Source organism: Amphiura filiformis, unplaced genomic scaffold (assembly GCF_039555335.1).
Source record: "Amphiura filiformis unplaced genomic scaffold, Afil_fr2py scaffold_41, whole genome shotgun sequence".
Lineage (NCBI taxonomy): Eukaryota > Metazoa > Echinodermata > Ophiuroidea > Amphilepidida > Amphiuridae > Amphiura > Amphiura filiformis.
Genome location: NW_027305505.1, coordinates 909,062 through 925,153, shown reverse-complemented (window position 1 = coordinate 925,153; position 16,092 = coordinate 909,062). Strand labels below are relative to the sequence as shown.

Below are 16,092 nucleotides of genomic sequence, written 5' to 3'. Positions count from 1 at the left end.
TACAAAACGCCAACGATTGTATTCAGTTTTTACCAATTTACACTGTATTATCTGTGAATTTGGTGGAAGCTCTATAGTCCGACGGTTCTTTATTCCGACGGTTCTTTAGTCCGAAGGTTCTTTAATCCGACGGTTCTTTATTACGAAGGTTCTTTATTCTGACGCGTCTTTATTTCGAAGGTTCTATAGCCCGAATTTAAAAAAAGGTTCCCTAATCCGAATATTAAAAGGGGTCCTTTAATCCGAATTTTAAAAACGGTCTCTAGCCCGAATATGAAAATAGGCTCTATAGCGAATTTAAAAAGGTTCTCTAGTCCGAATATAGAAATAGGTTCTCTAATCCGAATTTGAACAAAGGTTCTCTAGTCCGAAATTGCAAAACGGTTCTATAGTCCGAAACGGATACCGTGTTCTTTAGTCCGAATTGGTAAACGGGTTCTATAGTCCGAATTTTATTTTTATCATTTGTTTCAGTGTCAAATCATCATTGTTAAATACAAATCCGCTTAAGTTCAACATGGTTGGTTTCTCTGGATGTTTTCCGTAGCGTACATTGACGTTCACCTTTATTCTGGTGATATTTTCTTCATTTTATCCGTTTTTCATTCCATTATAATATTATATACTTGTATTACTCTACGATGTATTCGGACATTGTCGAGTTCAAATTTTCATAGCGCCATCCCGCCATGTAAATGCTGCGGCTGTTTCATTTAAACAAATTTTAGTCATTTAAACAAATTAGTTTACAGAATAGTTAAAGTATAGTTTTATCTTGCGATGGGGGGGGCGTGCCAGGGATGTAAAATGTTTCAATGTACGGGTAGTCTTGTGATTAAATTGATCATCATTTTCGACCTGTTCTCTACCCTGAAACCCCGTTTCTGGCCATTTTTTCAATCCGAGGGCCTACTTTATTCAAAAATTGTCTTATGCAACATTTTGGGTGATCCAAGTTCATGTGTAGGTCTCAAATATTTATTTAAGCTTTAACATGCCTCTCTTTTTTCCACAGAAAGGCCAAAATATCTCTAAAAAGATTTTTGTTTTTACCGGAATCCATCTACATTACATCGTCATTACATCGTGATTTGGTGGTGTGCGCCATTTTAATAGCAGTTGCGTCATCCTGTTTGCCATAGACTCTGCTTTAATATTATCTAGCTAGAGGGCGCAGAATATGTTAATGTTTTAAAAATTCGGACTATAGAACCTTTTTACTGATTCGGACTAAAGAACACGGTATCCATTTCGGACTATAAAACCGTTTTACAATTTCGGACTAGAGAACCCTTTTTTGAATTCGGATTATAGAGCCTATTTCTATATTCGGACTATAGAACCCTTTTTTAAATTCGGACTATAGAGACTATTTTCATATTCGGACTAGAGAACCGTTTTTAAAATTCGGACTATAGAACCTTCGAAATAAAGAACCGTCGGAATAAAGAACCCCTTTTCAATTTTGTTTCGGACTAGAGAACCTCTTTTAAAATTCGGACTAACGAATGCTATGAACACGTGTTCGGACTAGCGAACCTTCGGACTAAAGAACCTTCGGATTATAGAACCTTCGGATTATAGAGCAGTCCCCGTAAATTTGGAGCCGCCTCTAAACGCCTCTGAACATATTTTGATCATCTTTCAATAACTTACTCATTAAAAAGGATCATATTTTCATTTTTTATTTAATCATCCCTTTTATATTGTAAAGCTTTGAAATAATGTCTCTAAATAATTGTCGAATCAACTCGAACCATTAAAAATTTCTTAAAAGTGATATTTTACTAAAATAATGCTCCATTGAATATCTGCTCTACGTAAAAGTTTTTGGTTTATACCCAGTTATCAACATCCGTCAAGAAATCATGTAGTTTTCAATGAACAATATTGAATTACGTACGTTCAAATTGAAAAATAATGTTTTTACATAGTGACGGATGTGACAGATACGCCATACAATTTAGTTGTTTTTCCGAGTAAACGGCATTTTACATAGTGACGGATGTTTAGATACGCCACTATGTAAAACGTCGGGTAATGTAATATATCAACATCCGTCATTTGCATAATTAATTAACTAATTAATTATGCAAACTTGAGATTTAAATCTTGGTAATATTATACTACTCACTATTTAAAATACATTGGCCAATTTTCAAAAAAAATACAAAAATCAACATACGTCACTATGTAATACACCCGACGAATTTCAGAATACTCCTCAATCTCATCTTTTGTATCAAAATACTCAGCTCCAATTAATCTGACAAACTCGTCGCTCTCATCCTCTACATTATTCACACTCTCCGGTTCTCTATTTACTGTGTCAGTGGTGCCTGATACTGATTGATTGGCTGTCTCTGGCCCTCTCTCATTGTCTGGGGCCTCCCCTTGGACCAGTGGTTTAGCCTCCCCTCGTTTCCCGACTTGGGACAGTTTCGTGAGCGGTGCCCCTCTTCATGGCATACGAAACACAATGGTGGATATCCACATTCTCGCCACCCGTGACCAGGGCTATTACAGTTCATACATAGCATCTTAGGTCTACTGTCTTTTCCTGATTTATAAGGACAATTCGGTCTCACGTGCCCAGGTTCACCACACTGATAACACAACACTTGCCCAGTCTGAGGTTTTCTATTTTCATTTCCACCTCCTGATCTGAAAGGACAATTGGGTCTCACATGCCCTGGTTCGCCACAGTGATAGCACGTCACTGACCCAGTCTGAGGTATTCTAGTTTCATTTACATGAAACTGTGAGGGCCTAACATAAGAGCCTGTAGGCCTACTTGCTACAGCTGGAATTTCATACACATCTCGGGCTGACTCAATCAGTGTGCGCACCTTAATATCACTAAGCACTTTTTGTACAATTCTTTCTTCCAACTCTTCACCTTCAGTTTCACACAGCTTTTCGTCCACATGTTCTACCCCAGATTTCCGTACAAACGACACATGTTTTTCACGTCTTCTCACAGGCGCATGTTCATTTTCTTCATCCCTCTTATGATATGACTCTAAAAACTCTGCCTTATCAATAGCCTGTTTTAGACTGGCAAACTCTGCACCAAACACAGCATCTCTGATATCTTTATTATGTAAGGCTAACGTAAAGCTATTCAAGCTCATTTCTTCTCTTGTCGCCTTGCTATTTGTATCTTTGCCTCTAAAGGCTAACGATGCCAACTTCTTGATTCTATTGCCTAACTCACGTGCACTTTCCCCCGGTTTTTGCTTCACTTGATTCAACTCCATTATGTAACTACTCTTACACTCTCTCGGGCCAAACTCTCTTTCAAGCACTTCCACAAGATCTACATACGTACAAGTACGGGGTGTCACATCATCAGTTGTTAACCTGTTCAGTGCATCATCCTGACAGCATGAAAACAACTGAAATGCAGCCTCTTTATCAGACCATCTATTATACTCGCGGCATGCTTCAAACTGAGACAGAAAATCTGCCAACACACCCTTGCCATCATATTTCTGAGGCCTCATTCGAGCACTTGTAGGCCTACTCACTTTCTCACTTTCACTTTCACTCATACTAGTACAGTCAGATTGCTTCATTTGAATTTCCCGCTTCTTACGCCCTTTTCTTTGTTTCTTTTGGGGACCTAATTTCTTTCCGACACCTTTGCCTTTACCCTCTACCTCACTTTCACTCGTACTAGTATACTTGGCAGGTTTCTTGGTCTGCACATCTCGCTCACACAGTTTTCCCGAACTCAATTGAGATTCTAATCTTTTCAGACTACCATAGATCTTTTCACTTGCTTCACTTGATTCACTAAGTGTACTTCCCCGTTTTTCTTGTAACCGCTTCTCAAGCAATGCAAGATTTGAGTCAAACTCACTGTCTTCTTTCTCAAATTGCCTCATTCTCTCTTTCCTTGCAAGTTCCTCTCTCTGACGAAACTCTCTAAACCTCAACTTTGCCTTTCTTTGCATTGCCTTCTCCCATTCTTTTGTCTGCTCCTCTTCCTTACTTTCATATTCTATTCGCTCTTGTTGAGCCTTTTTGATATTATGAATACATTCTTCTAACTCCCATTCAACGGTTTGCTTCTCTGTTTGGACATCTTTCAATTCTGCCTTCATTCCCTTCACTCTTCCCAACAACTGTACTTTTTCCTGCTCTATTTCTCTAATAACCGATCTCAACTCTTGTACCAAGGCATTTTGTTCGTTTATCTCTGTTGACTTAGCTCTAGCCTCCCTAGCAAGTCTCATAGCTTCCTCTTCCAGCCCATCATTTAATCTTCTCAAGTCTCTCTTCTCCTTCTCGAGTTCATCATTTTGTTTTCCCAACATCTCTCTCTCACTCACAAGCCTTTGTCTTGATTCCTTGCTTGTACGCAACTCATGCCTTTCTCTATCTACCACGCTTTCTTCTCCATCACTGTCACTATTTGCCATAGACTTTCTTACATATGCCTCTTCTCTACTTCTAGTTGACCTCAGGTTATAATGACTAAATCTCTCCTTTGATCTCTTACTCTCCAAATCACTCTCTTTAGAACTCACACCTTCAGAGTCATTATGCACAATGGTCTCAGAGGCCTTACTATCCACTGCACCCAACTCTGCACCTCTAACCTCCATTTCATCATGCACAGAACCCTCCTTTTCCATTATTCCAGTCTCACTTTCTTTATCTGCACTCATGGCTAACAGAGTCCATTAAACTTCAGACTGTCACACCAGGGGTTCTTTTGTTCTCACAAAGTACAATACCACACGCCTGTGTACACTAAGTTAATTAATTCTCTTGTTTTAAATATCTTCTATATTTAAACATTTGGTTTGACCAGTACTCTCAGTTCACTTAGTTTCCACACAGACACATGCACAAAGCAATTATTTTTTCTCATCCACTGAGTTTACACACAGATGCATGCACAAAGCAACTATTTTCTCTCATCCACTGAGTTTACACACAGACACATGCACAAAGCAATTATTTTTTTTTTCTCATCCACTGAGTTTACACACAGATGCATGCACAAAGCAATTATTTTCTCTCATCCACTGAGTTTACACACAGATAACACACAGTTTTTCTCATCATGGAATTTACACACAGTTACTTGATCTTTATCTCTAAGGTTGTGTCTACAAATTTAACACGATCCCACCGCTGCCACCATTTGTGGCGGGACCGGAGACTGGTACGGGCGACTGGTTTAGTTTTATCACCACCACGGGTTCGTTGGTGTGGCAGAACACACCGTGTGGCCTAGTAGACTTAACACAAACCTTAGAGATAATAACACATTTCACACATATATTTTTTTGTATTTCAATTGGTAGCTTTATTTGCTCCCTTTTCACAAACTCTTCACAATCAATAATATCGCAATACCAACATCCCAGAATATTACCAGCATTATAATACCAATGGAGAATTACGAAAGAAGAATACCCAATAATGCCAATAATCACAATGGAATACCGAAAAATGCCAATAATGCCAATAAATCCAATAAATCCAATAATACCGAAACCTCTGTGGAAATAAAGCACAGAGAAAAATAGAAATAGTAACTTGTAAAAAATGACAAAACATGATAAATTTTAAATAAACATGACTAACTGAGACTTCTGTATTAGCTGCACAACAATACATGGCAATTTTGCAGGCTTATACTAATTCAACATCCTTTTGAGTTTATTGTGACAAACACAAACTCGGCTCGCTTGCACAATTTCGATATTGAATTCATAATAGGCCTATGTTCACATCCAGGGATCATCATTCTTTCAAATTAACCACATAGGTTAATAAATCAACACACACAGATCCCGTCGCTTATATCAACCCATGATATACTCGTCATCATCAATTAATTATCACACAGTTTTCTATAATCATTTAATATGATCAAGATCAGGCCTGCACACAGCTAGATCACCTGACAAGTTTTCTTCCAATATATACTCTCATCATTATCAATTAATCATCACACACAGTTTTTCTATTACGATTATTCAAGTTCAGGCTTATCACACAGACCACCTGACAAGTTTTCATAAGTCAAATATTATGGGCCCCATGGCCCCAAATGTTAAAACAAAGGGCCGGCCGTTTCTCATCAAATAAAGCAGCTTCCGGGCTCAGAATTTGTACACGTAGGACTAAACAGACATATCCGTATTATAATTATTAATATAATAATTGGAAATACCAGCGTGAAGCGTTAAGGCTGTTCCAGTTAAATTACATACCCATTGGCTGTTCTATTTAATTTACATACTCCCTCTGAAATGGTCCCAAAATAGGCTGTTCCGTTTAATTTACATACTCCCTCTAAAATGGCTTTTCCATTTAATTTACATACTCCCTCTGGAATAGTTTTCCCCTAATCACATTGCATAGCCTCACTGTGAATAAGAGAGACTGACAACAGCAATCTATGGAGAGACAACTCCCCTGCCAGGGGACTTTTTACAAGTTCTTTATTTTAAGTGCTACGAGAGTGCAACCTGCATTAAATTAAAGCTTGTGACTTGGACTTTCAATTTTTACACATTTTCCACCCAATTGGGCGACTTTTTACAATTTCTATATTTTAAGTCCTCAGCAATTTGTACACAGATAGCACCTGAGAATTACATTGTTACTAACACCCACGCACGCACCCATCCACCCCACACACGTAGGACTAAACAGACAGACCGTATTATATCATAATTGGAAATACCAGCGTGAAGCGTTAAGGCTGTTCCAGTTAAATTACATACCCATTGGCTGTTCCATTTAATTTACATACTCCCTCTGAAATGGCCCCCCAAACCCAAAAAAGGCTGTTCCGTTTAATTTACATACTCCCTCTGAAATGGCTGTTCCATTTAATTTATATACTACCTGAGTAAGAGAGACTGACAACAGCAACCTATGGAGAGTAAGAGAGACGACTCCCCTGGGAGGAGACTTTTTACAATTTCTTTATTTTAAGTGCTACGACAGTGCAACCTACATTCAATTAAAGCTTGTGACTTGGACTTTCACTTTTTACACATACAATTTCTTTATTTTAAGTCCTCAAAAAAAAGGACTGTAAGTTTGGGTACACCGATAACATGCGGGTATAGCCGTATTTGTGTACAAATATATAGCCTTCTAGTTCTCCTTCTCCTTCTCCATCTCCTTCTCCTCCTTCTCCTATCAAACACATCATTCTGTCAAGGCTAGCGCTAAAACTACAAGGGCCCCAGGGCCCATATGTGGTACACTTATGGGCCCTACCCCGTAGAAGTGCCTTTTGCCCATCTTGGCCCCAGAGGTCAAAGGTCACAATGTGAAAATACAAAGCACGCCATTTCTCATCAAACGAAGCAGCCTCAGGGCCCTGAGTTGGTACACTGATAGCCCTAGGGGTACTCTATATTTACGAATATACAAGAGCCCCATATGTTATATATTATGGGCCCCAGGGGCCCAAATGTTAAAATATGGTGCAACAGATTGACAAGCCTAGCTCTAAAAGTACAAGATCACTAGGACTCATATGTGGCATATGTATGGGCCCTAAGTTGCAGATGTGCCTTTTGCCCATTTTGGCCCCAGATGTACAAGGCTGGGGGCCCCAGGGGCCCAAATGTTAAAACAAAGGGCCGGCCGTTTCTCAGCAAATAAAATAGCTACATGGTTCAGATTTGGTACACAGATAGGTCTTCAGTATTATATTGTCATATGTATATATAATCCCCATATGTCATATAATATGGGCCCCAGGGCCCCAAACGCTAAAACATAGGGCCGGCCGTTACTCAGTAAATAAAGCAGCTACAATGCCCAGCTTGAGTCTACTGATAGCACTTGAGAATCATCAACATATGTACATGAGCCCCATAAGTCATATATATTGGGCCCCAGGGCCCCAAATGTTAAAACAAAGGGCCGGCCTTTTCTCATCATATAAAGCAGCTTTATGGCTCAGAGTTTGTACACAGATTGCACCTGAGAACCACATTGTTATATGTACATACGAGCCCCATATATCACATAATATTGGCCCCAATTATGTACATGGGTCTCATAAGTCAAATATTATGGGCCCCAAATGTTAAAACAAAGGGCAGGCCGTTTCTCATCAAAGAAAGCAGCTTCCGGGCTCAGAATTTGTACACAGATAGCACCTGAGAATTATATTGTTACTAACACCCACACACCCATCCACCCCACAGACGTAGGACTAAACAGACAGATCGTATTATATCATAATTGGAAATACCAGCGTGAAGCGTTAAGGCTGTTCCAGTTAAATTACATACCCATGGCTGTTCCATTTAATTTACATACTCCCTCTGAAATGGCCCAAAAAAGGCTGTTCCTTTTAATTTACATACTCCCTCTAAAATGGCTGTTCCATTTAATTTACATACTCCCTCTGGAATAGTTTTCCCTAATCACATTGCATAGCCTCACTGTGAATAAGAGAGACTGACAACAGCAATCTATGGAGAGACAACTCCCCTGGCAGGGGACTTTTTACAAGTTCTTTATTTTAAGTGCTACGAATTAAAGCTTGTGACTTGGACTTTCAATTTTTACACTTTTTTTATGACTTTTTACAATTTCTATATTTTAAGTCCTCAGCAATTTGTACACAGATAGCACCTGAGAATTATATTGTTACTAACACCCACGCACGCACCCATCCACCCCACACACGTAGGACTAAACAGACAGACCGTATTATATCATAATTGGAAATACCAGCGTAAAGCGTTAAGGCTGTTCCAGTTAAATTACATACCCATTGGCTGTTCCATTTAATTTACATACTCCCTCTGAAATGGACCCAAAAAAGGCTGTTCCGTTTAATTTACATACTCCCTCTGATATGGCTGTTCCGTTTAATTTACATACTCCCTCTGGAATAGTTTCCCTAATCATATTATATAGCCTCGCTGTGAGTAAGAGAGACTGACAACAGCAACCTATGGAGAGTAAGAGAGACGACTCCCCTGGGAGGGGACTTTTTACTATTTCTTTATTTTAAGTGCTATGACAGTGCAACCTACATTCAATTAAAGCTTGTGACTTGGACTTTCACATTTTACACATTTTCTGCCCAATTGGGCGACTTTTTACAATTTCTTTATTTTAAGTCCTCAGCAAATAAGGACTGTAAGTTTGGGTACACCGATAACATGCGGGTATAGCCGTATTTGTGTACAAATATATAGCCTTCTAGTTATACCCGCATGCAATAGCATGCAGGGTATCTTCCCATCCTGTGGTTTCTTCTCCTTATACCCGCATGCGAAGCATGGACGGGTATATTCTTATTCTGTGGTTTCTTCTCCTCCTCCTTCTCCATCAAACACATCATTCTGTCAAGGCTAGCGCTAAAACTACAAAGGCCCTGGGGCCCATATGTGGTACACTTATGGGCCCTACCCCGTCAGAAGTGCCTTTTGCCCATCTTGGCCCCAGAGGTCAAGGTCACGGGCCCCAGGGGCCCAAATGTGAAAATACAAAGCACGCCATTTCTCATCAAATGAAGCAGCCTCAGGGCCCTTAGTTGGTACACTGATAGACCTAGGGGTACTCTATATTTAAAAATAAACAAGAGCCCCATATGTTATATATTATGGGCCCCAGGGGCCCAAATGTTAAAATATGGTGCAACAGATTGACAAGCCTAGCTCTAAAAGTACAAGATCACTAGGGCTCATATGTGGCATATGTATGGGCCCTAAGTTGTAGATGTGCCTTTTGCCCATTTTTTGGCCCCAGATGTCCAAGGCTGGGGCCCCAGTGGCCTAAATGTTAAAACAAAGGGCCGGCCGTTTCTCAGCAAATAAAGTAGCTACAGGGTTCAGATTTGGTACACAGATAGGTCTTTAGTATTATATTGTCAAATATATATATAACCCCCATATGTCACATAATATGGGCCCCAGGGCCCAAAACGCTAAAACATAGGGCCGGCCGTTACTCAGTAAATAAAGCAGCTACAATGCCCAGCTTGAGTCTACTGATAGCACTTGAGAATCATACTTCAATATTTTGTACATGAGCCCCATAAGTCATATATATTGGGCCCCAGGGCCCCAAATGTTAAAACAAAGGGCCGGCCGTTTCTCATCATATAAAGAAGCTTCATGGCTCAGAGTTTGTACACAGATTGCACCTGAGAATTACATTGTTATATGTACATATAAGCCCCATATATCACATAATATTGGCCCCAGGGCCCCAAACGTTAAAACATAGGGCCGGCCGTTACTCAGTAAATAAAGTAGCTACAGTGGCCTGCTTGAGTCTACTGATAGCACTAGAGAATTACTTCAACATAATTATGTACATGGGCCTCATAAGTCAAACATTAAGGGCCCCAGGGCCCCAAATGTTAAAACAGGGCGGGCCGTTTCTCATCAAAGAAAGCAGCTTCCGGGCTCAGAATTTGTACACAGATAGCACCTGAGAATTATATTGTTACTAACACTCACACACCCATCCACCCCACACACGTAGGACTAAACAGGCAGATCGTATTATATCATAATTGGAAATACCAGCGTGAAGCGTTAAGGCTGTTCCAGTTAAATTACATACCCATTGGCTGTTTCATTTAACTTACATACTCCCTCTGAAATGGCCCAAAAAAGGCTGTTTCGTTTAATTTACATACTCCCTCTAAATGGCTGTTCCATTTAATTTACATACTCCCTCTGGAATAGTTTCCCCCTAAAAATATTGCATAGCCTCACTGTGCAACCTATATTCAATTAAGGACGGTAAGTTTGGGTACACCGATAACATGCGGGTATAGCCGTATTTGTGTACAAATATATAGCCTTCTAGTTATACCCGCATGCGAAGCATGGACGGGTATATTGTTATCCTATGGTTTCATCTCCTTCTCCTCCTGGGAGGGGACTTTTATTTTAAGTGCTACGACAGTGCAACCTACATTCAATTAAAGCTTGTGACTTGGTCTTTCACTTTTTACACATTTTCTGCCCAATTGGGCGACTTTTTACAGTTTCTTTATTTTATGTCCTCAGCAAATAAGGACTGTAAGTTTGGGTACACCGATAACATGCGGGTATAGCCGTATTTGTGTACAAATATATAGCCTTCTAGTTCTCCTTCTTCTCCTCCTCCTTCTCCTCCTTCTCCATCAAACACATCATTCTGTCAAGGCTAGCGCTAAAACTACAAAGGCCCTGGGGCCCATATGTGGTACACTTATGGGCCCTACCCCGTAGAAGTGCCTTTTGCCCATTTTTTGGCCCCAGAGGTCAAGGTCACGGGCCCCAGGGGCCCAAATGTGAAAATACAAAGCACGCCGTTTCTCATCAAATGAAGCAGCCTCAGGGCCCTGAGTTGGTACACTGATAGCCCTAGGGGCACTCTATATTTACAAATGTTAAAATATGGTGCAACAGATTGACAAGCCTAGCTCTAATAGTACAAGATCACTAGGGCTCATACATGGTATATGTATGGGCCCTAAGTTGTAGATGTGCCTTTTGCCCGTTTTGGCCCCAGATGTACAAGGCTAGGGGCCCCAGGGGCCAAAATGTTAAAACAAAGAGCCGGCCGTTTCTCAGCAAATAAAGTAGCTACAGGGTTCAGATTTTGTACACAGATAGGTGTTTTATTATTATATTGTCAAATTTATGTATAACCCCATATGTCACATAATATGGGCCCCACGGCCCCAAACGCTAAAACATAGGGCCGGCCGTTACTCAGTAAATAAAGCAGCTACAATGCCCAGCTTGAGTTTACTGATAGCACTTGAGAATTATACTTCAACATATATACATGAGCCTCATAATTAAAAAAAATATGGGCCCCAGGGCCCCACGTGTTAAAACAAAGGGCCGGCCGTTTCTCATCAATTAAAGCAGCTTTAGGGCTCAGAGTTTGTACACAGATTGCACCTGAGAATTACATTGTTATATGTACATATGAGCCCCATATGCCACATAATATGGGCCCCAGGGCCCCAAATGCTAAAACATAGGGCCAGCCATTACTCAGTAAATAAAGCAGCTGCAGTGCCCAGCTTGAGTCTACTGATAACACTAGAGAATTATACTTCAACATATGTACATGGGCCTCAAAAGTCAAATATTATGGGCCCCAGGGCCCTAAATGTTAAAACAAAGGGACGGCCTTTTCTCATCCAATAAAGCAGCTTCCGGGCTCAGAATCTGTACACAGATAGCACCTGAGAATTATATTGTTACTAACAGTAACAACCACATACCCACCCATTCCACACACGTAGGACTAAACAGACAGATCCGTATTATAATATAATAATTGGAAATACCAGCGTGAAGCGTTAAGGCTGTTCCAGTTAAATTACATACCTATTGGCTGTTCCATTTAATTTACATACTCCCTCTGGAATGGCCCCAAAATAGGTGGTTCCATTAGATTTACATACTCCCTCTGAAAGGCTGTTCCATTTAAGAGAGTGCAACATATATTAAATTAAAGCTTGTGACTTTTTGACAATTGGACGACTTTTTACAATTTAGTCCTCAGCAAATAAGGACAGTTAGTTTGGGTACACCGACAACATGCGGGTATAGCCGTATTTGTGTACAAATATATAGCCTTCTAGTTCATATTACTATTATTACTACGACTTGGTTTACACAGCATGTTATTTGCAGCCAACTTCAATGCATAAATCAGCTGGGTTGTAGCACTACTTACGTCACTGTAATTTATCGCATTGTCACACCCATTTAAAAGTTCATAAACCTCATTTGAAGCTAGATTGCACCTAAATTACACCTCTATTTTAGCTACTAAAAGTAACTCGTAGTTTACACCCTGTGAACATTCGGTGGACATTTCGCACCTTCGTAATTTCACTCCCATTCAATTACACACTCCTGTGCACTTTTCACCCCTTTTTATACCGCGGGTACAGCTCAACTTACCGTACTTTGCCTAACCAGACAGTCCATGCCAAAATTGTTACTACACCTTTACATTTCATCGAATCTCTTTTTGATGTCTGTCATTTTGAACAACATACTTGAAAGATGTATGCTATGTAGAAACTTTATTTTGCAATTTCATAATTTGCATATTATTATCATATTTGCAAGAAAAAACATGAAAATCAATAAATACCTATATTTTTCACAATTTCAATATTTTATTAGAAATTAAGCATGTAGGCCGTTTGTTATGACTTGATGAATGAAACTGTTAGACAGATTTTGATATTTTTGCTTATTTTTCCTTTTTTGCCCCAAAATGTGTAAAAATCACAATTTTTTGGATGACCTATATTTTCTTTGAATATTTATTAAATTTCTTAATTTAGGTATAATACAGTGCAGAAAAAGATGTTCCATTTTCATTTTTGGGTTAAATACTCAATTTTCATGCGCGGGATATTTGAAACATAAAATGAAAACATGTCCATTGCACTTTTTCCTCGAGATGTACTATAATATCAAGGTTACGGATATGTTATAATCCCTTCTTATCTTCACTGATCCATCAGATACCTATTGTTATGAATGATCAATGAAAAGGTTCAGAACTGGGCTACTAATGGTCTTGTCAAGTATCTATAGTTATTTTCATGACTGTGTCAACTCAAAAATCATGCAAGGTCGAATGTAGGAAAAGTATGATCAGTTGAGCTGTAGTGCCCGGGGTAGTGGCATGATCGATTGCTTGAATCCCGTCCCAGATGTGTACTAATAAACAAGTGGCAGGCCTATTATGCTGTTGGTGCTCTCCGGTTATGTCCGGTAGGCCTATAATGTGCTCCGGGAATTTGTTTCGACTGAAGTAAATTGATATTCATAAACCAAAGGCCTAATGCACGATGTGCACGGACTAACTGCGGTATGTGGATATAATGATACGATGTACATAACTTCAGTTTATTTAATTCCAGGGGTGTGAGAGGCCACAGACCAAAAACGAGGAAAATCACTAAAAACAGCGTAAAATCAGGGTAAAAACGCCAAATATGGGCTGTAAATAAAAGAAAAACACGTAAATTTTGGCAACAAAAAAGAGGAAATCAGCTGAAAAGAGGAACTCTCACATCCCTGTAATACACACGCATTGCATATAGACCATTGATGTCACATTGCATTTTCATGAAAAATAATTCATATGTCTGAAATTAAAGCGTTAGTGATATAATTTATAATAATAATGTGGAAATTAAATCTGTTTCAGTTCCGCATATCTTTATAATTATATTTATGTTAAAATCTTTCTGCACTTAATTTCAAATTGCAGGTATGTCACATGAATCAAGATTTTAAGTTATAAATTAGGGCTATTTCCCCAGAAATGTATTTTAAAATAGGCCTAGTTCAATATAGGCCCCTGCTAAGTCTACAGTCCCATAGCCTAAAATATCCATTTGAATATATAGCGAAATGTGTAAGCCCTACTTGAAAGAGTGTTCACTACCTAGGTAGAGCTAGAGTGAAAATACAAAATATGCCTACATTAGTTTCAACACAATTTTAGTCTGGGGCCTATGGGTGTTCTACGGGAGAACATCACTGAGCCAACTATAATAATTGTTGTTTCCTTTTGCACGGCTTGGTGCCTTTCAGCTGTGGCGCCTGGGTCGATCGATTATGAGTTCTGAATCTGATTTCTTATTTACAATGTTATTGATAGTCCTATAAACATAATTACGAGTACGGTATTATATCAGAGAAATATTGTCACAAATTTAAATAAATTGTTATCACGTAGGCATAGGCCTATTCATCGTTCCAACAAATTTCTTTTAACATCACATCTTTACCAATATTTTTGTAGGCCTAAAGAAAACAAAAACAATAATTAGCCAATTTCTTAATGTAGGCCTACACAGCAAAACAAACGCGAGCAGCAGCTATGATATATTTTTGGCCCAGTGGTGTGCATTCCACCTGGTCCCGGCACCTGGTGCATTCCACTCCCAGCGGCGTGGTGTTTTCTGTCGTAATGAGTTGGGTGTGACCGTGTGACAGGATGTGTAAAATAAAACAAAGCATCTGTAAATGGTTGGGTGTGAAAGTGACAGGGAACAAACGTCTAGCGTCAGCTGTTATATTTACAACTCGTGTACCGGCTGTATTCGTAGCTATTCGTCCCCGAGTGTCATGTCAAAAATGCATATTTTCATCAAAACTAGGTAAGTCTTCATAAATCTAATGCTATGTACTTAAAGTGTATGAATCATTGATGAATATGCGACGATTATATGAAAATTTTGACCTGCCGTATTCAAGATATAAATAAAGTTTCCCAAAAGGCATAAAAATTGTAAGCTGCTCGGAAAAAAATATTCATATTTACTGCTGGCAGTGGTGAGTTTTAGCAAACCCGGTTGGAATTTTTTCCTAATCATGTGTGTTACCTGTCTGCAAAAGGATTTTAATTTTCGGACTTCGAGGACTGTGAAATGTTAAAAATATCCATTTTTAATAATTTGCCATAACATTTGTATTATAACGCCAATTTCAAAAAATCAAAATTATTTGATATCAGAAGGACATTCTTCATAATATAATGCAATTTGATGTGTCTGATGTGCTCCCAGGTCCCACAATAAATACTGTGTCAACGTCGTTACCCCAGCCCTTAACATACTGGTCTTTCCATTTATACTTTTCATGAATGCTACCTGTACTACATGTATCATTGATATTATTTGTGAACATGTTATGCAAAGCTCCTGTCTCAATAGACCAGGTGATATAGCCCTAGAACTCTGGCCATAGTATCCGTTTTTACTTCCACTAGGGCCAGAGGCACTTACATTGAAAAATTTGTTGGAGATGCTTGAACGATCCAGTACAAAAAATCAATGCTTGATCGAACCAGTACAAGTGTGTGTCAGGTCACCAATTAACATGATAAAACCCACTTGAGAACACACAATCGCCAGTCATTTCTAAAGATGCATTTATACTCAATCGCAGAAATTTGAATCGCACGCATGATCAGTGTACTAAATCGCCGTCGTATTTGCCTGCTGAGCATGCGCATGATTCGCTGTTTTTCAAAAGCGACACGTCAGGCCTGCGACACGTAGGCTATTATTGACACCCTCTGTCTGTCAACGTT

At 39.3% G+C, this 16,092-nt stretch overlaps 1 protein-coding gene across 1 annotated transcript; it reads right to left on the bottom strand.

The window, feature by feature from the left end:
- Window positions 1-2,228: 2,228 nt before the first annotated feature.
- LOC140144128 (uncharacterized) lies at window positions 2,229-3,544 on the bottom strand. The gene has a single exon (XM_072165963.1). The coding sequence runs from the start codon at window positions 3,504-3,506 to the stop codon at window positions 2,322-2,324; it is 1,185 nt and encodes a 394-aa protein (XP_072022064.1). The 5' UTR covers window positions 3,507-3,544; the 3' UTR covers window positions 2,229-2,321.
- Window positions 3,545-16,092: the final 12,548 nt, after the last annotated feature.